General features: G+C 53.0%; 1 protein-coding gene across 1 annotated transcript; it reads right to left on the bottom strand.

Annotated features, from left to right (window-relative positions):
• Window positions 1–12,291: 12,291 nt before the first annotated feature.
• KCNG4 (potassium voltage-gated channel modifier subfamily G member 4) lies at window positions 12,292–24,198 on the bottom strand. Its single transcript, XM_058528637.1, has 2 exons — window positions 23,443–24,198; window positions 12,292–13,062 (listed from the first exon to the last, which is right to left on the bottom strand). The coding sequence occupies exons 1-2, from the start codon at window positions 24,190–24,192 to the stop codon at window positions 12,292–12,294; spliced, it is 1,521 nt and encodes a 506-aa protein (XP_058384620.1). The 5' UTR covers window positions 24,193–24,198.
• Between the last annotated feature and the right edge of the window lie 250 nt (window positions 24,199–24,448).

Consider the following 24,448-nt stretch of genomic DNA (forward strand, 5'->3'; position numbering starts at 1 on the left):
AAGTTACTCAAAATGACATTAACTCTGCTGTGTTCTGCCAAGTAAGATTTGTCCCCGCGTTGCATAAATCTGCCTGTCCAATCCTTTCCTCCCAAGACAGTCCTCATTACACAATATTCCCTCAGTTCCTTTGACTCAGCTTATTTATTATTGCAGGCAGATGAAGAATGCTGCTTTTGAAATGGGGAGTCTGTTAATGTCTTCTTGGCCTGATCCTCTCTAGATGGAGTTTTGCCAACAATAGCATCTTTAGATTGGGAGGTGATGTCACGTAGCTGGCAGGACTCCAACGCTGCTTCCTCCAGGACGCCTTCCCCATCACTCCCCTCCTCCCTCCCCTGCAGCCCCAGCTCTGGGGATCTTTCCTGGTCCCTGGTCACCCCCCACCTGCTGTCCCTCCCTGTGTGTGGTCCTCACCGCTGAGCAGCTGAGCAGAAGTGTGGTCCTGGGAGGCCAAGGGGCCATACCACCTTACCAAGCCTCAGTTTCCCCATCTGGCAAGTGAGAGTTGGTCACAAAGGTGTGGCCTGCAGGGTCCTAGTGAGATGAACCTGGAAGGGGCCGAGCACAGTTCCGGCCTCTTGGCAGTCCTGAAGCAGTGGCTGTGAGCAGGCCCGTCTGCCCCAGCTCCCGGAGGTGAGCCTGTTGTTGGTTTCTCTCCATCCCTTCCTGTGGGTCTCCCACATAAAAGATGTCGACAGACAAGCATTGAACGGGAAATTAATGTTATAGGATCTTCTCTTTACAGGAGTGGGTTAGAGGGAGAGAATCAAAACGCCTTTCTTTTTTTTTTTTTTTTTTTTTTTTGTGAAGAGATCAACCCTGTGCTAACATCTGCCAATCCTCCTCTTTTTTTGCTGAGGAAGACTGGCCCTGGGCTAACATCTGTGCCCATCTTCCTCCACTTTATATAGGACACCGCCACAGCATGGCCTGCCAAGCAGTGCGTCGGTGCGCGCCCGGGATCCAAGCCGGTGAACCCCAGGCCGCCGCAGAGGAGCGCGTGCACTTAACTGCTTGCGCCACCGGACCAGCCCCATCAAAACTCCTTTCTAAAAGACGGTTTTTGAAGACGTTTTGAGAATTTCCATTTATTGTGAGTCCTTTTTTCTCTACCCTGTAGAAGCATTCGAAAAGACCTTGAGAAAAGTTAGTATGAGTGCAGAGAAAGACGCTCTGCTCTGTAAACTGTCACCTGCTCCATGGGTCAGTGGTGAAATGCCAGTTGAAAACATTGAGTACCTGCTAGAAGCCACGACAAAGAAAGCCGCACACTCTGGCTTTCGTCCGAGTTTATTCCTCCCAGCAGTCCAGAGGTGACGGGTCCTTGGGTGGCTGTCCACCGTCCTCACCTCAGGAGAAGGCAGCCTCCTCTTAAAGGAGATGGCCCGGAGGCTCCCCACATCACTTCTGCTCAATGCTCATCCGTCCAAACTTCATCAGACACCACACCTAGCTGCAGGGGTGGCTGGGAAATGGGGACTCTAGCTATAGTTTGGGTGGGTTCCATTAGTAAAAGGACACAGGTGAGAATGGTATTGGTGGTGGTTAGTGGTCTTTCCTACATGGAGCTGGCAAGGACTGACAGGTTCTACCCCTTGAGGAAGGACTGGGCACTGCAGGGCGCATCCCACAGCCGGAGGGGAGCACAAGCAGCCTCCACACAGGCTGCATGTCCAGTGCCACGTTAGGGAGCCCCGCCCTCTGCCCCCACGGGTCCCCGACCTCACCTCTTTCTCCACTCCAGACACAGTGGCCCCCATGCCATCGCTTGAATGACCAAACAAATTCCTGCCTCAGGGCCTTTGCACCTCCTGTTCCTTCTTCCTCAAAGCGTTTCCTCCACAGATCCACATACCCACTCCCTTCACTCCTTCAGAATTTGCTCAAATGTCCTGGCTCAGAAAGGCCTTTCTGGTCATTCTTTACAAAATTGCAGCCCCTCACTCTGGCATTCCCACCCTACCCTGCTTTATTCCCTGTCTGCTTTGTACCCTACTAAACCCTCAGTGCCCAAACAGTGTCTGGCACAATGAAGACGTCATGAAGGGATGAAGAATCAATTTGGGAAAAGCATCAGGATGTCCTGCTGTCAGTGCCTCAGCAGCCCAGCGGGTCACATCCTTGACACCCCACCCCCTTTCTGCAGCCTCACTCACACCCAGCGTCCTCCTCTTCCATCCTGGACTCATCCTGCTGGCCTGGCCTAGCGCTCTCCCAGGAGGAGCCTGGAGCTGGTTCATTTACTTTCTAAAGATCTTGGGGTCTTCAGCTTAGATGCAGGAATTAAGTACCTGGGAGCATCTGTGTCTGCGTCCCAGAAGTTTGATGGGGAGGCAGGAAGGCCCAGCCCCCTTGTGGACGGGAGCCCAGCTGACCACCACCTTGCCCCTGGGGCCGACACGGTGGCAGCACACGGCGGGGGGCACCTGCATAGATGAAGGGAAGGGAATAACGTTCCTGGGAAGAGAGGGGCACTCGCATTTGCTGCCCACCTACTGCATGCCAGGCCCTGTCACTGAAGGCAGAAATGGGATGGGGGCGGAGGCTGGTGGCTTTAAGACACATTTATAGGACTGAACGACTGTTCCGGTCATCATGAAAAGGAAGTATTTCATTGCATAGAAAGGTGTCGGCTGAGAAGATCACGTGTGGACGTCTGTCCTGCCTTGGGGGAGGCGGTCACTGGGTTTGTGTGGGTGTTTTCCCCATGGAGACTTGCTGATCCCCGGGTGGCGGATCACCAAAGCCAGCCAAGGCGGCGGGAGACAGGCTCCTTACCGCTGCCAGGGCCAATGGCCAGCATTTGGTGTGAATGTCCGGCCCGAGGACGCCTTTGGAAGCTTCTACAGGAAATGAGCACTTTGTCCCTGGTGCGCAGGGTTGGCCAGTTGCTGTGACACACAACTCGCAGTTTCAGGGGCTCACACAGGACAAGTTTTTCTCTTGCTCACGAAGTCCATCCACGCGGGTGAGCAGCAGGCGGGAGTTCAGGGTCACGGCCGCTTCCATCCTGTGCCCTCCATTTAGGGCAGGGCTGGCAAACTTCTGCAAAGAGCCTGAGAGTGAGTGTCTCCAGCTTGTAGGCCATACAGTCTGTTACTCGGCTCTGCTGTGGTAGCCCGCAGCTCCATAGACAATACCTGAATGAATGGGCCTGTGTTTCAACAAGACTTTGTTTACAATAACGGGAGGTGGCGGGCAGAGGTAGTTGACTGAGCCCTGCCTTAGGGCTTTGAGTATCCCTGGGAGTGTGCATGCAGCTTGTGGGCATGCAGCTCCTCCCCGGGGCCCAGCAGGAAGGGAAGAGAACCTGAGTTTGAATCCCGACTCTGCCCTTACTGTCTGTGGCACCGCTTGGTGACTCAGTTTCCTCGTTCATAAAATGGAAACGAACAGGGCCTCCCTCACACAGTCACTTTGCAGATGAAATGAAATAAGGTGCATAACGTCCTGGCAGGGCCTCAGACAGGGAGAGCCTCAGAGACTGGGGCTTTATGACAGGCATTTGAGACCCCCACAACTAGCCGAGCCGGGGAGCGCGGGAGACCCAGAGCAGGGCCAAGACTCCCGTCTGATAGGTCCCTCCTGCACCAGGCCTCCCGGGGCTCCCTGTGTCCTGCATGCCCAACCCAGGACAGCCTTTCCCATCAACGGCACCTTAAAGGGCCTCACGTGCCCCACGAGGTACCGCTGAGGCCTCTTCTATGGGACTGTGACCTGGCCCGACCCCTGACTCGACCCCTGACCTGAGGAACTGGGGGGTGGGCTGGCTCTGCTCCCCTCCCGCTGTCAGGGCCCGAGGCTCCCACGCAGACCTGACATCGGCTCTGCTGCTTCTCTCTCTCTTCTTCCTCTTCCTTTGTTCATTAAGATATAACTCACACACCACGAAATTTACCCTTGAAAAGTGTACAGTCCAGTAGTTTCTAGTATATTCTCAGAGTTGTACAGCAGTCACCACTATCTAATTCTACAACCTTTGCATCACCCCAAAAGAAACCTGTGTGCATTAGCAGTCATCCACCACTCCCCCACCCTCCAGCCCCAGCAAACACTGATCTGCTTTCTGTCTCCCCGTAGGTGCCCGTTCTGGACTCTCCATGTCCACAGAGTCATATGATGTGTGGCCTTCTGTGACTGGCTTCTTTCACTGAGTATATTTTCTTTTTTTTTTGTGAGATTTAAGATCTCTTTTTTTTCCCTCAAAGCCCCCGTAGATAGTTGTACATCATAGTTGCACATCCTTCTAGTTGCTGTATGTGGGACGCGGCCTCAGCATGGCTGGAGAAGCGGTGCGTCGGTGCGTGCCCGGGATCCGAACTCGGGCCGCCAGCAGCGGAGTGCGCACACCCAACCGCTAAGCCACGGGGCTGGCCCACACTGAGTATATTTTCAAGGTTCATCCACATAGCAGCACGTATCAGTACTTCATCCCTTTTTATGGCTGAATAATATTCCATCGTGAGGATGCACCACGTTTGTTTATCCACTTGTCAGTCGATGGACATTGGATAGGCTTCTTTTAAAAAACAAATATCCCAGCTCTGGAATACTATCTTATGGAGGGAATTGGATCTTAGCATCATTTTTGTAGTCAGAGACAGAACCCCACACCCCATTTGGGAATATACATGTGTGGAACAGGGGCTTCCAGAAGGCGGTAGGAAGTGGAGGCTGAGAGCATAGAGTCTGGAGCCAGACAGGCCGGGTTTGAATCCTGAATCCATCACCAAAGCCGGGTGACCTTGGGATAGTTACCTAGCCGCCCTGTGCCTCGGTTTCTTCGTCTGTAAAATGGGGATAACAGTGCCTTCCTCAGGAGGTGGGTGTGAGGATCACGGGACGCTTGTGAGGTGACGGGGCAGGAGCTGGCAGGCAGCCACCACCCGTAGGTGCTGTGAGCATCCCCATAGGTGCCTTGCTGCCCAGCACGTATTTCCGTCTCTTTGGCAACAGTGCCCTGATTTTCCTCCAGGGAGCCTCGCCCTCCCCATTCTCAGCCATGTGGTCTGGGTGGGACTGGGCCTGTCTTCTGCTCCAGGGTGAGCCCCAACTCACGTAAGCCAATCAGTGTAGCCACAGTGGTCGGTTCAGGGGTGTGGCCACAACCAACTCAGAGCCAGTAAGACTCAAGGAGAGCACGTGCTTGGGAATCTGGGGGAACAAAAGGCTTCTCTCCTCAGTGGGCGTGGTGGAGTGAGGGTGTGAGACTCGGAGCTCATACAGCCATCTTGTGGCCATGAGGAGAGCCTGGGGGTGGAGCTGACACAGCCAGGGAGGCAGGGGGAAGATGCAGAGAATCTGAGCTTGTTTGACATTGATGACATTGGTTGAACACCTGGATTAAACCACACCTGAATTCCATCTGGATTTTCAGTTATAAGAGCCAAGAAGTCTCCTTTTATTGTTTGTCTGCTTGTTTAATGAGTCTGAATAGGGTTACTTGTACTTGGAAAGAAAACATTCCTAACTGATATTTATGAGTGTGTCCTAGAAGGTGTTTAGAGCTGTTACCGTCAGGACACTGGAGTGGGAATCTGGTATGAGAGTGAAATTTACTCTTGTACAATAAACCCTGGGCGTTTCCCCTGGGGTCACTGTCTCCCAGAGAAGTGGAGTGTCCTGAACTCCAGCTGCCCACAGGGTAGCAGCTTGACCCCACACCCTGGACTGGCAGCCTCTCCTTCCCTGTCTCACTTTTCTCTCCCCAACCAGTGTGTGTGGAGATCACCCCCCAGATAAGCTGCCTACGTGTAAATCCCTGCCTCAGAGTCTGCTTCTGGGGGAACCCCGAGATCCGGAAGAACCAAGATAGACCTCTTCAGAAGCCTGTCCAAATTCGGCAACCCTGTGCCCCCATACGGTTACTCCCATCACCACGCTGCCCTCTTCCTCCCTGGACTTATCACAGCCACGCTAGTCCTGTGCATCTCCTTCTGGACTTACCTGTGGTCTGCCTTCCTGCCTCTGCTGCTCCCCTCCACCAGGTCCGCACGAGCCTCTGCCTTGCTAACTGCTGTCTCCTCCGGGCTAGAGCAAGGCCTGGCACACAGCAAGTGCTTGAGAAATACTGCCCCAGAACCCAACACTGCCCCTCCCACTTCTGACTCGGTGGTGGCCCAGGTGGGTGACCCCTGACCCCTGCCACCCCTCACCTGGGGTCTCTCCCACCTCCTCCCACATCCCAAGGTCAGCCCCAGCAGGCCCCGACCTAGACCTGCTCCATACACCAGAGAAGGCACAACATCACCTCTTAACATTGTTTAATGTCTCTCTCGGAGCTGCGGGGGGCGGGGGTGGGTGGCGCGAGAGCTTAGGAAGGTGCCAGGTAAAACTGCTGAGCTCCCCAGGGATCTGATTTCAAGCTGGTCATTGGCCGAGGACAATGGAAGCCTTTGGAACAGCAAGATTGGTTAATTTTAGCCTGGGCGCCCACATTTGTTCCCTTTCCCTCGGCTTTGTCCCTGTGACAGCAAAGGTGAGTGATGAAAGTCACGCTGTGTTCTCCACGTGTCATCCAGAGCAGGCTGGCTGCCGCAGAGGCAGGCCTGGGCTCCCTGGCCCCCGGCCCCCGCCAGGGCCGCTCCAGACGACCGAAGAGCTGCGGGGCCCGTGGGGACAGCGGTGTCCCTTTATTTTGTTTTATTTTTAACCGACATTGTGTTCCTGGAGGTGCCGCTTGGTTAGATGTCAAATGCCAGATGAGACAGGCGCTGGGCGAGGACCAGGAGGCACAGAGCTGAGGGCACTGGGCTGGCTGTCCTGGCTTTGCTGCCTCTGACTGTGTTGCTTGCCACATTACATCCACTCCCTGGGCTCTGTGTCCAAACCCATAAAACGGGCAGCTTGGACCCAGTGATTGGAAAGGTCCTTTGAGCTCTAAGAATCTGTGAGGCAGGCCACTCCTCAGGGAAGGGCATCAGAGGGTCCCCTCCTCGTGGCAGGTGGAGAGAGAAGACCGGCTCTGAGCCTTGGGGACTAATTCATCTGCAAGGCGGACACTCTCTCCTCCTCACAGAGGCAGCCCAGGGTGGTCTGTGCAAGTCCAGCCTCTGGCATATTCTATCTGGCCTGCATGGGAGCAGGGGTTCATTTTGTTTCTTATTTGAATGCCTTTAGGCCCCACCAGCACTCCCTAGCTCTCTTTCTCTTTCTCACTCTCCACTCCCCTGCCAGCATTTCCTAGGCTCACTTCCCAAATAAAGGGCTCATATGTCACTGATGAGGGGCGTGGCACCCCCAGATATGATACCCCGAGAGGGACACAACCTCGCAGAGGCAGTGTCAGGCCAGGGACACACAGCCTCAATCTAAGCATGAGGAGACATGGGATGGACACAAAATGAGGCTCATTCTATTAAAGTGGGGTGTCTATATTCATCCCAAATTTCAATGTCATCTACGTTGAAGAAAGGCTGTGGAAAGACCCAGATTACAGGAGGCTAAAAAGATCGGACAAGTAAATGCAACATCCGATTCTACACCACGCCCTGTTCTGGAAGGGAAAAGGATATTATTAAGTCAGCTGACAAAATTGGAACAGACAGTAGATTAGGTTAAAATATGGCATCCAAGTTAAATGTGCTGATGTTGATAACTGCACTGTGGTTTAGTAAGAGAATATCCTTATTCCTAGGATCTACACACCAAAGTATTTCAAGTCTCCTTGGGCTCTCCATCTTAAAGTGAAGAAGTTGGTTTACCTTAGAGCTTCCTAGCCTTTTATTCTGAGGGGGGTTATGGATTCCTCTGAGAATCTGATGAGAGCATTGGACACTTCGCACTTTGAAACACACATAACCTACACACGCTTGCTTGCGTGTCATCTCAGAGGTTCACAGACCCCTCCTGGAAGCTCTTGGCTAAGACTCCTTGGTCTTCTGTTACGCCTTCCAGGTACCACATCCTAGGGTTCTGAAAGCAAAGGGCCGTGATGTAGTCAACTTACTCAAATGGTCCAGGAAAACGTACTATGTATGTATAATAAAAAAATAGAACAAATGATAAAGCAAGTGAGACCAAACGTTTCAAAAAAAGGTGTATTCGGGTGCCCTATGTACTATTTTTGTTCTTGCAACTTTTTTGTGAATTTGACATGTTTTCCAAATAAAACCTTAAAAAATCAATTGCCTGGTGCCTCGTCATCATTCAGTAAGTGATGCCCATTGTTAGCATTTCCATAGGAGCCATAGGAGGAAGAGAAGAGGGAGGCAGGCAGCTGGGCGTGGAGCCATGTAGCCAGGTGCTGGCAGGTGCGGGGCCTCAGTGTGGGGGTGACGAGGAAGGTGGTGGGCAGCTGGTGGGCAGAGATCTCTGTGAACTTTTATTCAAACTTGAACTACTTGCTGGTTTTTGCTGAGGGAGCAATTCTGTGGACAGTCAGGGACCACGGTCTGTTTTTCTTCTTCTCTCTCTCCTTGTTCCTTACCTGCCCCTCTCTGTGTTATGAACTGTTAGAACGAACTCTACTTCCAGAATCACAGACTGTCCACACTGGGAGGGACTTTAACAACCTCCTCCTCCACCCTCTCACGGGATCAATGAGAAGAGGAAGGCCCTGGGCCGGCCCAGTGGCATAGTGGTTAAGTTCACACACTCTGCTTCATTGGCCCAGGGTTCGTGGGTTCAGATCCCGGGTACAGACCTATGCACCGCTCATCAAGCCATGCTGTGGCAGCATCCCACATACAAAATAGAGGATTGGCATGGATGTTAGCTCAGCCACAGTCTTCCTCGCCAAAGAAAAAAGGAAGGCCCTGAAATCAATTTCCGTGTCCAGTGTTACACGATGAAGGAAGGGTGAGAGTTGGTGCCTGAGATGCCCTGGGACAACGCTACTCACTCTGCTCAGGATAACACGGCATAGTGTTATTATGATCTCATCTTGAATACTTTCCTTGAGAGCTAGGGCACTGATTCAGAGGAGCCTAGGAGCTGCAACATGATATACTAGAAAGAGTATTCTGCTGGGAATCAGTGTACCTGGATCTAACTGAATGAACTGGCTGTGTGACCTTGGGCAGATAGCTTTCCCTCTCTGAGCCTTGGTCTCTCCATCTTAAAATGAGGGAGTTGATTTACTCAAGAGCTTCTTATCCTTTCTGAGGGGTCACGGACTCCTGTGAGGATCTGATGAAATCATTGGACCCTTTTTCAAAGATATGCCCTTTGAAACGCATGTAATCTCCAGAGGTTCACAGATCCCTTCATGGAAACTCCCTGCTTAGGCCGTCTTCTGATGGGCCTTCCAGTTACCAATTTCTCAAGTCCTAAAAGCCATCAAAACATCGTCAGTGGGTCCCCAATCAGTCCACGGTGGAGCCCCACTTCCCTTGTGTTGAAGAATTAACCATCCATCCCCAAGTCACTTCTTGGGGTCAACCCTGTCTAGCTAGAGATGTTGGACCAACATTTTAAAGTTACCTCCGGGAGCCACATCTACAACACAACATGAAAACGGCTTGACGTCCAGGGCCATTTGCTCCTTGCCTTCAGCTGGAAAATTTCTCCCTTTGGCTGCAGTCATGCCCACTGGCCTCAGAGAAAACAAGCCCTGTTGGGAATTGCGAGATTCCTTTCAGCTAATGGGGATGAAGAGACGGCCTAGCAACTCGCCGGTCATCCCTGTCCCATCCAATCAGCACGAAGGAAAGGCTGCTCGGCAAGGCTAGACTAACCCAACTTAGAGCGGTCCCCCGGGGCATTACCGGGGAGAAAAAATAGAGCATTTAATTAAGCCCCACATGCCAGCAATCAATTCCAATTTTCCACTTCTAATTTGGTAAAGAATTTCCACTGGGCATGTACAAAGACACTATGGAACCTTGTAACACGGGTGATGGGCACACCTATTTCTCTTTGGTTCGGACGCCTGGTATGGGGAAGAGAGGAAAATGGAGATGCCAGCGTGGAAGCCAGTCACAGAGACGGGCAGAGCTGGAGCGAGGACTTACTGCACCAGGCGCGCAGCACAGAAAGGGTCTTCAGTGGGAAGAGGCAGGACCCGTGTGGGGTTTGCTGTGGGTCCCAGGCCTTCCAGTGGCTGTCGAGGATTCTTCCCTGGTTCCGGGGTGAGCCTGCCGCCTCAGTTCAAGGGGCCGTGGATGGCACTGACTGGGGGGGTGGGGAGGGTGTCTAGAAATTTGCACACTCTTAAAAATTGTTCCTTGCAAATGTTGCACCTTGAAATGCAGAGCTCTCCACCCACATGGCAGCCCTGAGAGTCTTCGCGGAACCTCGGCCAGAAAACCACAGATCTAGCCCAGCTCCCGAAGCTGACAGAGAGGGAAAGGAGCCAAGGTCACAGGTGGATTTTACAGGGGGTAGGGCCTTTCCTGGTCTGACTGGCCACCGTGCCACTATGCAAAGAGCTTACTTGGTGAAATGTCAGCATGGGGGTGCCCTGCCTACTCTTCAGGGTCTAGAGGGGTGGGGACGTGTGCCTTCAGCAGCTGGGAGGGCACCTGGAGCAGTCAAAGGGAACGAGGGCTCCCCACGAGGCCAAGGCGAGCTTGAAGCTAGATGCTGGTGTGGGCTGCTCCCCTGGGCCAGAGCCCGCGGCCATGCTGACCCAGGCGTTGAGGTCAAGGGAAGGCATGTGCCTGGCCCATAATAGGCCTGTGCTAAATGCTAGCAGAATGAATGAGCCCAAGTAACTGTCCCCAGTGATGAAATGCCCACGCACTTACACATAAACTACATGAGATCCGGGTCCCCGCCCTCCTCACCCATTTGCATCCCAGTGTACTTTCTCCAGCAGATTTACAGCCAGTGGTAACTGTGTGTGACCATGTTACTTATGGGAAGTGCCATCGAGACCTCTCCAGGTGTGCTCTACTGGGGAACAAAAGATGAGATGCCAGGACTTGGCACCACCTTGTACAGTTAATAACGTGGAGGATGTGGGCCCTCATATCTTGCCTGAGCTGCTCAATCGTTCTCTGTTTCAAACTGGTCTTCCTGCATCCCATCCGATCATCATCATCATCCACACCCACAGTCCGTTCACGTCACTCCTTCCTCCAGCATCTCCAACGTCGCTCCATCTACCAAAGAGTCCAGATCCTCCACACAGCATCCACAGACCACCACCTTCTCATCCCATCCCTCCTTTCCAGCTTGTCTCCCAAAACTCTACCCTCCTGTGTCTTTGGGAAGCCCTTTGTGAGCTGACTGCTCAGAATTCACTGCTTTTTCCTCTCTGGTCCCAGCACGCCCTGCTTTTATCTCCAACGACTTGGTCCTACATCTGCCTCCTACCCGGGATGCAAAGGGCCGAATCTGCTAAGGAATGAATGGATAAATAAATAAAAACATTTAACTATAAGCTGAGGATGTCCATCCTCTGGCATCAAGGGGCCTGGTCCAGGGAGCCGGCAAGGGGCAGATCCTAAGGCTGCCCTCGCTTCTGCACTGAAGCTACACTGCATCCACAGTGGCTTAACTGAAGGTGGAAAGCCAAGGTCCTCGCAGCACTGGAGGAACCAGGAGCAGGAACGGTTCTCTCAAGGGACAATGCAGTGCCCTGCAGGAGTTAGCAGCCTCTGTCGAGGCTAAGGACTGCGTAATTGGAGAATGTTCCACCAAGAGTCCAGTTGGCCAAGGAAGGCCTGCTGTGCTAGCAAGGGGTGCTCCTGCCCAGATCCCAGGCGCATCGGGGGGATGGCAGGCCACCAGCCCCCAGTGTGGGATTTAACGCAGAGGCCAGTTCTGCCCTCTTGGGTAAGAGCTTCTAGAGCTGGGGGCGGGGAGGTGGCTGGCTGCATTAGGAAAATGCCGTTGGTAGCGTGAGCGGAAGGAGAACATATTGATCCCTGCTGGACCCAGGAAAGGGCTGGGTGGGGAGATCTGATCAGAAGGTTTGCGGAGACTGGGCCCTCCAGTTCCTGGCAGTGGGTGGCCCAGGAAAGGGGGTCTTAGGGGAGGAATGGAATTCTGTAGGCTTGGTTCTGTGGGCATCTGGAACCCAGCTTGGGATGTTGAAGACTCTGCTAGGAAGGAAATGAGAATGAAGGGAGACTTGTCCAACCCAGCAAAACTGGATACACTCGGCGACTGGCAGGGAAAGAGGAAAAGGCAAGCGACACGGATCAGGTCAGCCTGGACCATCGTGGCCAGGAGGGTCAAGAATCACAAGGACCAGACATGTGTCCTGGAGCTCCTCCCAGCTTCTGGAGCGCTCCTGAGCTCTAGAAACATACCACCCGATGGTCTACATCCTGGCGTTCTCCAGCTGTGTCAGCCGAGGGTGATGGGCTGAAGTTCGGGTGTATTCATAGAGGTTTGGAGCTAGATGTATGCGATGGGCGAGGCGGGTCCCTCCAAGATCAGGTCGTCGACGTCACTCAGGAGTTGGTGCTCACTGGCCGTGGCCGCATTCTGCAGGCGGCGGAGGCGGGCCTGGAGGCGCTCCTGCTCCTTCTTGAGCTCCAGGTAGGAGTGCGAGAAGGTGTGGAAGATGGACGTGGCTGGGAAGGCCATGATGAGGATTCCACTCAGGATGCTGCTGAGGGCCACCATCTGGCCCGGCACGCTGCGAGGGACCATGTCTCCGTAGCCCACCGTCGTCATGGAGATGACGGCCCACCAATAGGAGGCCGGGATGCTGGTGAACTCCAGGACCCGGCCGGACTCATTCTCGGCCACGTAGACCAGCGGGGAGAAGAGGGTGACGGCCACGCAGAGGAAGAGGAGGAGCAGGCCGAACTCGCGCGTGCAGCGGCGCACGGTGAGGCCCAGGGTCTGCAGCCCCAGCGAGTGGCGGGCCAGGCGCATCACGTAGAGGATGCGCAGCGCCCGCAGCACGCGCAGCGCCAGCCCCACCTTCTCCAGGTAGGAGCTGCCGCCGGGCCTCTCGCCGTCCTCCTGGGGCTCGTGCGACACCGCGAGGGACACGTAGTACGGGGAGATGGCCAGGATGTCGACGATGTTCAGGGGCCCCTGGAAAAACTGGCACTTGTTCGGGGCCTGGACAAACCGCAGGCAGAGCTCCAGGGAAAACCAGGCCACGCAGACGCTCTCCACGATGAAGATGTAATAGCACTTCCGAGAGCACTCGCCCTGGAGAGGCAACAAACGCACGGTCGAGAGGGCGGGCCACAGCGCTGGAAACGGGGCGAGCGACCACGGCGAAAAGCCGTTCCATATAGCTATATGGATATGGATATCAGTATAGCTAGATATCGGCATATCAGCCTAGATATATATAGACATCAATATACATATAGATTCCATATATAGATTTCATATATTGAATATATTCTGTATGTATTCTATATATACTCTATAGTCTCTCTCTCTATTCTATTATCTATATCTATCTATCTGTCTATCTGTCTATCTGTCCATCTATCTATCTATCTATCTCGATTGAGCTCTGTGCTGTAGACTCTTAGTTGTCTACCAAAACCCATCTTTTTACATAGCTCTCAAGTTGTGGCTGGGCACACGGCCGGTCAGCTAGATCAGAGACCACCCTTTCCAGCCTCCCTGACCACTAGGTGTGGCCAAATTACTAAGTCCCTACTTACGGGATGTAAACAGAAGTGATGGGTGCCACCTCCAGTTCCAGGACTTAAGACGTTGGCGTGAGTTCCTGCACACTCTTTCCCCCCGTGAGCCTCGATAACCCAGATGGCCCTGCAACCCAGCTTAGAAGCAGCAGATTGGACCAAAGCCCCGGGGGAGGATGGAGCATCAAAGTGCAAAAACATCTGGGTCTCAGAATGAGTGCTGCCGGCTCACCTCAGTTCCTCTTTGCGAGAGAAATCGACTTCTATTTTGTTTCAAGCCATTCTATCTCGGGGCTTCTCTGTTATAGCCGTCGACCTTCACCTTTACCAAAGAAGCCGCTGTTGTGTACCAGGTACTGCTCGAGGGCTGTCACTTAAGCCCCCAGCGATGCCGTGAGCAGGCAGCACGACCTCGCTTTATGGCCCAGGAAATGGTTCTGGTGGTGAAATGACTTGCCTGAGCTCACATACAGAGCAGATGGTCTCTCGGCCACTGTAGGCTGTTTTGTAACTACTTTGCCCACCATCCCTCATTCATTCACCCAACAAAGATGTATGGAGGGCTCACCACGTGCCAGGCCCCCAGCTAGGCTCTGGGGGTAAAGCAGTAGAGAAGCAGACCTTGTTTCTGGGGGCTTGGTGGCTGGTGTGGCGGAGAGGGCTCGCGCATCCCCAGTATGGCCCTGTGATGCGTGATTGCAGCTATTCACACGGGGTCTGCTTCCCTCAGGAAATTCCAGCCGGGTGGGGGCCGTGGGCGAGCCTTTGTTGTGTTGGTCACGCCCCTTGCCCCTGGCTTCTGACAGAGTGCCACCAGCCCCTGTGCTGCTGAAAGTGTGATCCTCGAACCCAGAGCATCAGCCTCCTCTGGGAGCTTGTTAGAAACACAGAATCTTGGGCCCCACCCCACCCCTGTGGAATCAGAGCCTGCATTTTAACAAGACCCCCAAGTAACTCGTGTGCATGTTAAAGTTTGAGACTGTCCAGTCTGGTATAGGGGTTCTCAGCCTCGGCTGCACATTAGAACCCCCGGGGCTGTGGACAATCCTAATGTCCAGGCTAGGACCTCAGAGATTCTAATTTAATTGATCTAGGTTTGAGCCTGAGCAGTAGAATTTTCCAGAAGCCCCATAGATGGTTCTAATATGGAGTCGGAGTTGAGAGCCTGACTCTAAATATTACATATATATCTATGACGGATGAGTGAATGAATGACTGAAGCCAGTTGCCTGAGTGAAAAGCAGGGTGTTGACAACTGCAGTTTTCTTTGGATTAAAAAGCTCTGAAGTGGAAAAAGAAATTATTGCCAGTGCCTGGGCCCACAGGAATACTCAACCGAAATGTTCTTTATGTCTGGCCACTGGAGAAAGAGAGCCGGCTGGTCTGTTCCCATCTCTGTTTGCCTGGCCAGGGCCAGGCAGCTTTCCCGCTTGACTTCTGTCTGGTCTACCAAAGGGGTGGGAGGTGGGGGGTGCTGTTGAGTGCAGAGTCCCTGTGACCCGGGCTCAAATCCCGCTGTCCACTTCCTCAGGCAAGTCATTCGTTCCCTCTGGACTTCTCGTTCTCTGCTCTGGGGGAGTTATTGTGATGAATGGAAATGCACAGAACGTGGATGCAGCATGAACGGGAGTGATGCAAGCATAAGGTGGCAGGGGTTGCACCTGCAGGCACTGCAGCTGTCTTTATGAGACGATTCACTGTCATAGACAGTAGCCTGCCTGGTCGGTGTAAGGGTAACAATACCCTTCTCTTATCGCTGGATGTTACAGGAAGCAGAGGAAGTTCTGCAGCACACTGAGAGGTCTTTGCCACAACACCCAGGGTGTGCGTCAGGATCCTGGAAGGCTCAGGAGTTTGGGATCCTGATCTCGTCCTGCTACAAACTTGCTGTGTGACCTTGCGGTAGTCACTGCCTCTCTCTGTGCTTTAGTTTCTGATGAAGAGGTTGGAACAGAGTCAATATTTCTCAAAGCTGATTCAGAATCCCCTGTACAGAATCCCCCAGGATGCTTGTTACAAATGCAGATTCTTGAATCACCATCACAAACTCAAAAACCTGGAGTGGGGCCCAGGAATCTGCATTTTGGCAAGCCCCCCAGTTGACTCAGAGGCACCTGCAAGTTTTTCAGACTCTGGGCCAGATTCTCCCTACAAGGCCTCTTTCGTTGATGACATTCGGGGAGTTTCCCCCTCGGCTTAAGAGCCTCTTGTGGCCTAGGAATAACCTTTCCAGGCCAGACCCAGTGGCTCAGGAAAGTGACTCCTGAGAGGCAGAGAAGGCTGTCTGGGTCCCTCCTCTGCCCCTGGTGCTGGCGTTCCCATATTCAAGGCATGCACCACCCACTCCTCCCACGGCCTGGCCCGCCGCCCCCTCCCTTCACTGCAGCAAGCGCTCTGCAGAGTCACCCCTGCATTGCTGCTGCGCTCTGCGTCCTTAAACCAACCTCCCAGCACTGGTCCTCAGAAAAATGCCCCGTTATCGGCCAGCGGCGTTGGGGTGGTAGGGATTTATGGGGCTCGGGCTAAGGAAATAATCGCCATGCCAGCCAATATTTGAAGAAAAATGGAAAGAACGGAAAGAAAAAAGTTATTTTTCTCTCTCTGAGGAAATTTCTGGTTGTATCTTGTAGATAGGGTAAACAGCTCATCCTGGTTTGCCCAGAACTTTCTGGATCTGAGCAGAGACAGTCCCAGGTCACTGGAACCCCCTCAGTCTGGGGCATACCGAGGTGGTTGGTCAACCTCTTGGTGGGCCTCGTCCCCGGCAGGAGTGAGGTGAGCTCTGTTTCCTCCTTGCAGTGAAGAGGAAGGTGACTCAGCCCTGAGAAGCCCAGAGGTGTGAATGATGCAACAACACGGACGGATCTCACCACAGCATGCGGGGCAAGCAAGCCAGACGCAAAAGAGGATGCACTGCGTGTTCCACATATGTGAAGTTCAAGAAGAGGCAAAACTCAAGTGTGGTGGACAGAGTCACCATCAGCGGCTGCCTCTGGGTGGGTAGGGATTGACTGAAGGAACTTGAAAGAACTTTCTGGAGTGGTGAGAATATTCTCTATTAAACAGAGTGAGAGTTACACGGGTGGATCCATTTGTTAAATTGTACAGCTAAGATTTTTATATTTCAATGTATGTAAATTTTACCTATAAAACTGTAAAATAGGGGCCGGCCCGGTGGCGAAGTGGTTAAGTGCTCGTGCTCCCTTGTGGTGGCCAGGGGTTCGCAGGTTTGGATCCCAGTGTGCACTGATGCACTGCTTGTCAAGCCATGCTGTGACGGCATCCCATATAAAGTAGAGGAAGATGGGCATGGGTGTTAGCTCAGGGCCAATCTTCCTCAGCAAAAAAAAAAGGGGGGGGAGAATTGTCATCGGATGTTAGCTAAGAGCTGATCTTCCTCAAAAAAAAAAACTGTAAAATAAAAACAAAATGAATGATAATAATAATAAACAATGGGAGGTGGGGGGAGGGTGCAGGGAGAGGGAGCAAGAATGGCAGAATGTGGACCATTGTAGAAGCTGAGTCATGGCTACTTGAGTTCATTACATTATCCTGTTCACTTTGTAAATGCCTGAAATTTTCCATCGTGAAAAGTTAAAAAAAATCAGGGTCAGAAATCAAAACCACAGTGAGATACCGTTCCACACTCACTAGGATGGCGATGATTATGAAGACAAAAAAGTAACAAGGTTTGGCAAAGATGGAGAGAAATTAGAATGCCCAAACATTGCTGGTGGGAATGTCAAGTGGTACAGTTTGCTGTGTGTGGAAAACACGTTGGTGGTCCCTCAAAAAGTTAAACAGACATTTGCCATATGACCCAGCAATTCCACACCTAGGTACATACCCGAAAGAACTGAAAACATACATCCACACAAAAACTTGGACCTGAATGTTCACAGCAGCATTATGCACAAGAATTGGCAACAACCTAAATGCCCATCAACTGATGAATGGATAGACAAAATGTGGTCTATCCGTACAATGGAATATTATTCAGCCATAAAAAGGAATGAAGCTCTGAGACATGCTACAATGTGGATGAATCTTGAAAACCTTATGCTAAGGGAAAGAAGGCAACATAAATGACCACGTATTGTGTGGTTCCATTTCTATGAAACACGCAGAAAAGGCAAATCCATGGAGATAGAAAGTACATTTGTGGTTGCCTGGGGCTGGTGGGATTGGGGAGAATGAGGAGTAGCTGGTGGTGTGTGCAGGGTTTCTTTTGGGGTGATGAAATGTTCTGGAATTAGACAGTGGTGATGGTTGCACAACTGTATTCTAAAAACTACCACTTTGTGCACCTTAAAAGGATGACTGTTATCATGTGTGAATTATATCTTGATAAAAAAAGAGACCAGGGTTCGAGTCTGCGCGCCTAGTCAGTGCAGGTGAGGCAGTGAGCGGAGTCCCACAGCCTTGCCCCGAGCCCTTTCCCAAGGCTCTGAGGCAGAGCTGCTCTGAAGGGCCTTGGGGTCCGAGGGCGGGCAGGGCTTTCTGAGGGCACAGCCACTGGCCCTGGGGGTCCGTCTGGACAGGCTGCCGGGCATGCTGCAGGTGCAGAGAGGGCCAGTTCCAGAAGTTCCGTCTGGGAGGGACTCAGGAGCCTTCCTCACATCCTTCTGTCTCTCACAGAAATGCCCCTCGGAATATGGCCAGAATCGGCCACTTCTCACCTCCTCCGTAGCGCAGTGCTGGTCCCACGGTTCCATTCAGGAGCTCGGGCCTCCCTCCGCATCCTCCCTCCTGCCTGTGAATTCTACCCTCTGTGCCTCTGGCCCCGATCTCAGGTCCCAGGCTGTTTCCTCTGAGACGAGACGGGTGCCTGGCCGTGCTGACTCATTGCTCTTCCTGCCTCTCCCCTCCCCGAGAGCCAGTGCTCTCTTGGGCCTGTGCCCTCTGCCATCTCTCCCCTTCTTTATGCTCCTTCCATGATCCTCTCCTCACTCCCCCCTTGCCTTGAGCACAGTCTCTCCTCCCCAGGTCTTCCCCTTCCCCTCGGCTCCCTCCTCCCGGCTGCCCGTGCCCCAGCCCTGGGACACAGGGGCTCTGACACAAGTGTGGGCCTGAGCAGACGGGGCGAGGAATGGGGCACGGAGATGAGGGGAGCGTGACCAGGCAGGAGGAACAGTGAGAACTACACTGGTCCAGGAAGGTGGGCCCCGTCTGGGAAATGGGGAGCACTTCTTGTTGGCCGGGATATAGGGAGACTCAGCTGAGGGGAAAAAATCCCCAAACCCAAAAAAACAGGTTAAGAGGAAGAACAATCACCAAATGTCACCGAACACAGAGAGCTACAGAGAGCGGGGCAGTTCTTTATGGAGCTGATTCATGATCCCAGAGAGGGATGGGGTGGAGGAGAGGCTGGCTCCAGCAGGAGGCTTTTTATTAAAGGGCAGGGAGGTGGGGAGGCAGAAATTGCAGCCCAAATGATGAGGGGTCCCTAAGAGTTCCACCTGGTCTTTAAAAATCTCTCTGTGCCCTCCTTCCCCACCTTGGTGAGATGCCGAAACCACAGTACAGGACGTGAGGGAAAGCAGCAGCAGAGCCCGCAGGTCCCACCCTCAGCCCCACCTCCGTTCTGCAACCACCCAACCACCGAGGGCACTTGGCAATCTGGTGTGATGTCCCTTTGCAATATCCTTGAAAGCCTCGAGCAAACCTCTGGGGCAGGAGCAGAAGCTCAGGTGGGAGGAGAAACGAGCGAAAGCTGACCCAGCAGGTAGAGAGCGGGGTTGTACTGCCCTGGTCACCACCAGGTCTCCAGCACAGAGCAGGCCCTCAGAAAAGGTGTGTTGAATGCACGCGTGGATAATGGATGAGGATGGACACTGGAAATGGGCAGAGAAGACATTTGAGCCCACTGGCCTCTGACTTGGCAGCTGCCCTTTTGTTCGAGGGAGCTTGTGAGGGAGGCTGATGGACACTGGAGATGGGGGGGTGGAAGGGCCGAGAGTCCCACAGCGGGGGTAAAAATACGCTGAGTGTGCACTCTGTGCCAGCACATGGTCAACGTGATCACTCAGTCCTCAGCGCCACCCTCTGAGGAGGTGTCATTATTGTCCTTCCTTGTAGGTGAGGAAACAGAGGCACAGAGAAAGAGTGACTCGCCCAAGGGCAGAGCCAGGGAGCGGCAGAGCTGGGATTCAAACCCCAGGCTCGCCAACTAGAGATTCTGGCTCCTTTCCGTGACGTGATACCGTCTGCAGCCGTTGGGGATGTGGAGGTAGAAGTAAAGAGGAAGAAAGAGGTCAAGAGAGGGGGAGCGAGTGCTCGACTGTAGCTGCCCAGTGACCTTCAGCCTCCCCCAGAGAGAAGGAAAGCGTCTGACCAGCAGAGCTGCCCGGGAGGGGCTGAGGCCACGTGGAAGGACACTAGGGATAAATGGCAGGGTTGACCAGCATGGCAGAGGACTCGGGCAGAGGGAAGCAAAGAACCTGGGAAATTGTAGCATTCACCACTGGATGCATGGATAAACAAACTGTAGCATATACTGACAGTGGAATACGATTCAGCCATAAAAAGGAATGAAGCACTGACACACACTACAACATGGATGGACCTTGAAAACATCACGCTCGGTAAAAGAAGCCAGTCATGAAAGACCACGTATCATGTGATTCCATTTACATGACATGTCTGGAATAGGGAAATTCATGGGAACAGAAAGCAGATGGGGGGTTTCCCAGGGCTGGGGGAGAGGGATGATGAGTGACTGCCTAATTGGCACGTGTTTTATTTTGGAGCGGTGGAAATGTTTTGAAACTTGATAGAGGTGCTGGCTGCACAACATTGTGAATGTACTAAATACTACTGAAATTGTCCATTTTAAGATGGTTAATTTTATGTTATGTGAATTTCACCTCGAATTTAAAAAATGAAGCAGGGACACTCAGAATATAAGCTCCAAGAAGGTCGAAATTGGTCTTGTCTCCAGCACCTAGGAGAATGTACTCAGTAGGCACTCAATAACTGTTGCTGAACGAATGAGCGGAGAAACGTGATTTCCTGTTAGCTAGCTCCTAATGAATGAATGAATGATGATGACGATGATAACTCACATTTATTGAGCACTTTTTATGTCAGCATTTTCCCAACTGCTTTACACGAATTACTCTTGTAATCCTCACTGTAACTCCTTGAAGTAAGGGCCAATAGCATCTCCATTGTGCAGATGAGGAAACTGAGGCACAAGGAGGTTAAGTGGCTTCCCAAAGATCACTGAGTTGGTAAGGGGGGAGGCCAAGATTCAAACTCAGGTCATCTGTACTCTGAGCCATCATGCCGGACAGAAAAGCACTTCACAAAATCCAGCTGCCTCAAAAATGCAAAGTGCCACCACAGCCAAAGATCTAGACCAGAGGCAGAGGGGCCCAGTGTTGAAGGAGGTCACAAGGGGTCAGGTTTTAGAGCCAAGCAGAGGTGAATTCCAATCCTGGCTCTGCCCGTTACTAGCCATGAGCTTAAGAAGTTGATAACGCTGCCCTGGCCTCAGTGTCCTCGACTGTACAATGGGGAGTAGTAATATCCACTTCCCAAAGCCGTGGCAAGGATTCAGTCAGCCCATCTGTCCAGTGCCAGCCTCACAGGGGGCGCTGCATAAGTGTTGTTCCTTCATCGCTCTGGGGATGCGCTCCTCCCAGGAGTCCAGCAAAGTCTGATGCTCCCGAAGGCGCTTGGTCCTGACAGCACTGCCTCCTCCCTCCTCCGTTTTAATTTGCAATCTCCGGCATGGACCTGTCACCCCGATGCTAAGTTTACTCCAAGGGGTGATGCTGTGAGAGGTTAGAAGAAAAAGCAAAAGGAAAACTGCTTTTTCCTCCTGTCTGCTAACTCTCTACCTCTCCCGCGTCTGATGGAGGAGTTCTGTGGGTCATAGCCCCGGGGTGTTTGTCCCCCACGTGTCATAAACTCATCTGAGCAGATGCTGCCAGGCCCCTCAGGACGACTGGGCCCCCACGCCTCCTGGGCACGCTGCCCCCCGGAAGCTGCTGGCCAGCGTTTGCAGCTGGCTGGCTGAACTGGCTGCTGTCAGACTCACGTCCCCGAGGGCAAATCCGAAATACCAGCCACACGAGGTGGGGAGAGAACATCATCTCTTTATGTAAATGTAAGGACACAGTCTTGAAAGAACAAAGACTGCCCGTCCTCAGCCTCCCAGCGCTCTGAAATAGACACACTTTTTTGAGGACTGCACCTCCCAGCCTCTCTCCTGGCAGCACACCCAAAGGTGGTCTCACAAAGTCAAAGCACTGAGATGCGACTGGCCCTGGGTATCAGCCCCTCTGATCTGGAAGAGACATGGCTGCCTGGTTCCCCGGCTCAGGTTTGGGGCTGCCCTGCTCTGCGAGCCTCTTGCCCACCTCTGATCTGATTTCCTGAGTCCCCATTAAACCAAGCCTGGGTCACACCCTGGGTAATTTTCAAAGCGTTAGACTCTGAAAAGATCTTGTCCTCTGCAGTGTCTAAATCCTGGATCCCTGGAAATCCCTATGAGGAACAGGCTTGTGGAAATCCAGGGGTCCTTCCGCCACGAGGATCAAAGGCGCCTGTGGGGGACGCAGGAAGGAAGCCCCTTATGTTGTCCGAATCTTTTTACTACAGAGTCCACATGGAAATATTTCTGTGAATAAGCAGGCTCTTAAATCCATGATGTCGTGCTAAAGAATGAAAAAATGCCTACGATTGGAGTTGTAGTTCCCTCTATAGGGAAACAGCTGTTTGAAAGTCGAAACATTTTGGTTGGTTTGCTTTAGGACAAAACATTTATAGGTTGGACAAGATACATTTTATTCAACAAATATTCATCGAGAGCCTACTCTGTGGGAGGCACAAGCTGGTTCTCCAAGTCCTTTCTATCCGGAAAGTTCTCTGATCCTACCATATTGCTCTGGGATAGATCTTTAAGGGAAGAGAACTTACGGACTGACAATGGTGATGGGCCATATTCAGGGTGCGCTATCTCATACATGTGTTCTGTTCATTGGCTCCCTCCGCCTACTATAATGTAAGCTCCATAAGTTAGGGTGATGGGGAGCCATGGAGGAGTATGGAGCAGGACAGGAGCAACATTTTAAATTAGGAAACAATCCAGTGCTCAGTCTGAAGCTCTCAATAACCTTCCCAACAAAATGTTAGGTTCTTATCTCACTTCCCAGACCATCTGGCCCCCTGGGGGGTCTTGGAGTCTCCCACAGCTCCCTGGAAAGAGAATGCAGGAGTGGGCAAGAAAACCTTTTTGCTCTGGCCTCTGGGGCGTGGTCACTTAGAGTCAACTCATCTCTGAGCTCCTCATCCAGTGAGACTGATGAGAGGCTCAGGAGTGAAGTAACAAGCAGGAAGACTGAGGGCCGAGAATCTTGCCATCATCGGCATCTTTACTCTGTAACCCCAAGGAAGCTGGAGCTGGATGCCCACGAGAAAGTTGGCTTGAGAAGGCTGGGACTTTTAGCCTGGCATAGTGCGTGGCTCAGAGTAGGTGCCCAATAAACAGGATGAGTGCACTGAATGCGTGAACCTTCATAGCAATGCTGTCCATTTTACAGAGGAGGAAACTGAGGCTCAGAGAGGTGAAGCAGTTTGGCTATGGTCACAGAGCCGAGAGAGGCAGGGCTGGGCCAGCTTGGCCCACTAAGACCAGGGATGGCTTTGTCACTATCCAAGGTTCACTATCACAGGCAGGGCCACCTCATGACTTCTGTGGGACGTAGGCACTTTTGCCTTCCTGGGCCTCTTCCTCCAAAAATAATATTAGAAATGATCTTTTACAACTGTATTGGTCTAAAAATGAATACAATCCATGCTAGATTGTATTCATTTCTTCCTTGTTTTAAAAGAAATTAAAACATTTTCATGGGCCCTACGTCTCATGGGCCCCGGGCGCTGTGCCCGACAGAGAAGTGGACGCTGGTCAGAGGCCACTCACCTTGTCCTCCTCGGCCCTCAGGTCGGGCATGGTGCTGACACACAGGCTGACCGCCGTGGTGGCCACGAAGAGGATGGACAGACAAGCGAAGACCTTCCCGGGGAGCCCCGACTGCGGGTTTTCCACCGTGTCCCGCAGCCAGTTCATGAGGAGCCCCCCGCGCGAGGTGTCGGCGGCCGGGCCGCGGGCGTCCCCGTGGCGCTGCAGGGCCTCCTCCCTGTGCAGCTCGGCCAGCTCCTCCAGCCTCTTCAGCAGTTCCCGCAGGCAGCAGGTCTGCAGGTTGGCTTCCTCGATCCCCCAGTAGCTCAGCTCCTCCTGGAAGGACAGCACGCACATCTCCCGCAGGAGGGCCAGCTTGCCGGCCGCCAGGAAGCTCACGATCATCCCGAAAGCGCTGGGGCTCCTGTCGAAGAAGAACTCCTGGTTGTCCTCGTCGTAATCGTCGCAGAGCTGCGCGATCTCCTCGTGGTTCCGGCAGAACTTGAGCTTGCTCAGGCGGCTCAGCGGGAACTCGTCCAGCGTGCTCCACGGGAGGACGTACCTCCTGCCCCCGACGTTCACCAGGATCTCCTTCTTCAGGTCCGCCGCCGGGGAGGCGTCCCGGGCGCCCACCCTCCGGGCCCTGCGGTAGTAAAGGCCCTTGCTGGACGGCGGCCCCCCGGGGCCGGGCAGGAGCTGGCTGAAAGGGCTGCAGGAGCGGGAGAGATGGTGCCCGGGAAGCAGGCTCCTGTCTCTGGACGGCACGGGCATCGCCAGCGACGTCCTGGCACCCAAAGGGGACACAGCAAGAAAACAGGAGAAATCGGTCTCAGGGCAGAGTCCTAGAGAGCACGGACATTTCTTCACATTTGCTTTCCTGCATCTGCATCATTCATTTTCTTTTTTTGGTGAGGAAGATCAGCCCTGAGCTAACATCTGTTGCCAATCCTCCTCTTTTTGCTGAGGAAGACTGGCCCTGTGCTAACATCTGTGCCCATCTTCCTCTACTTTATACATGGGACGCCAC

Source organism: Diceros bicornis, chromosome 32 (assembly GCF_020826845.1).
Source record: "Diceros bicornis minor isolate mBicDic1 chromosome 32, mDicBic1.mat.cur, whole genome shotgun sequence".
In the NCBI taxonomy this organism is placed as follows: Eukaryota; Metazoa; Chordata; class Mammalia; order Perissodactyla; family Rhinocerotidae; genus Diceros; species Diceros bicornis.

Excerpts from the sequence above, each read along its gene's own strand:
- KCNG4 (XM_058528637.1), bottom strand. The coding sequence starts at position 24,192 with ATGCCCGTGCCGTCCAGAGACAGGAGCCTGCTTCCCGGGCACCATCTC. Across the intron at positions 13,063-23,442 it reads TGAGGGCCGAGGAGGACAAG|GGCGAGTGCTCTCGGAAGTG; the intron begins GTGAGTGGCCTC and ends TTGCCTCTCCAG.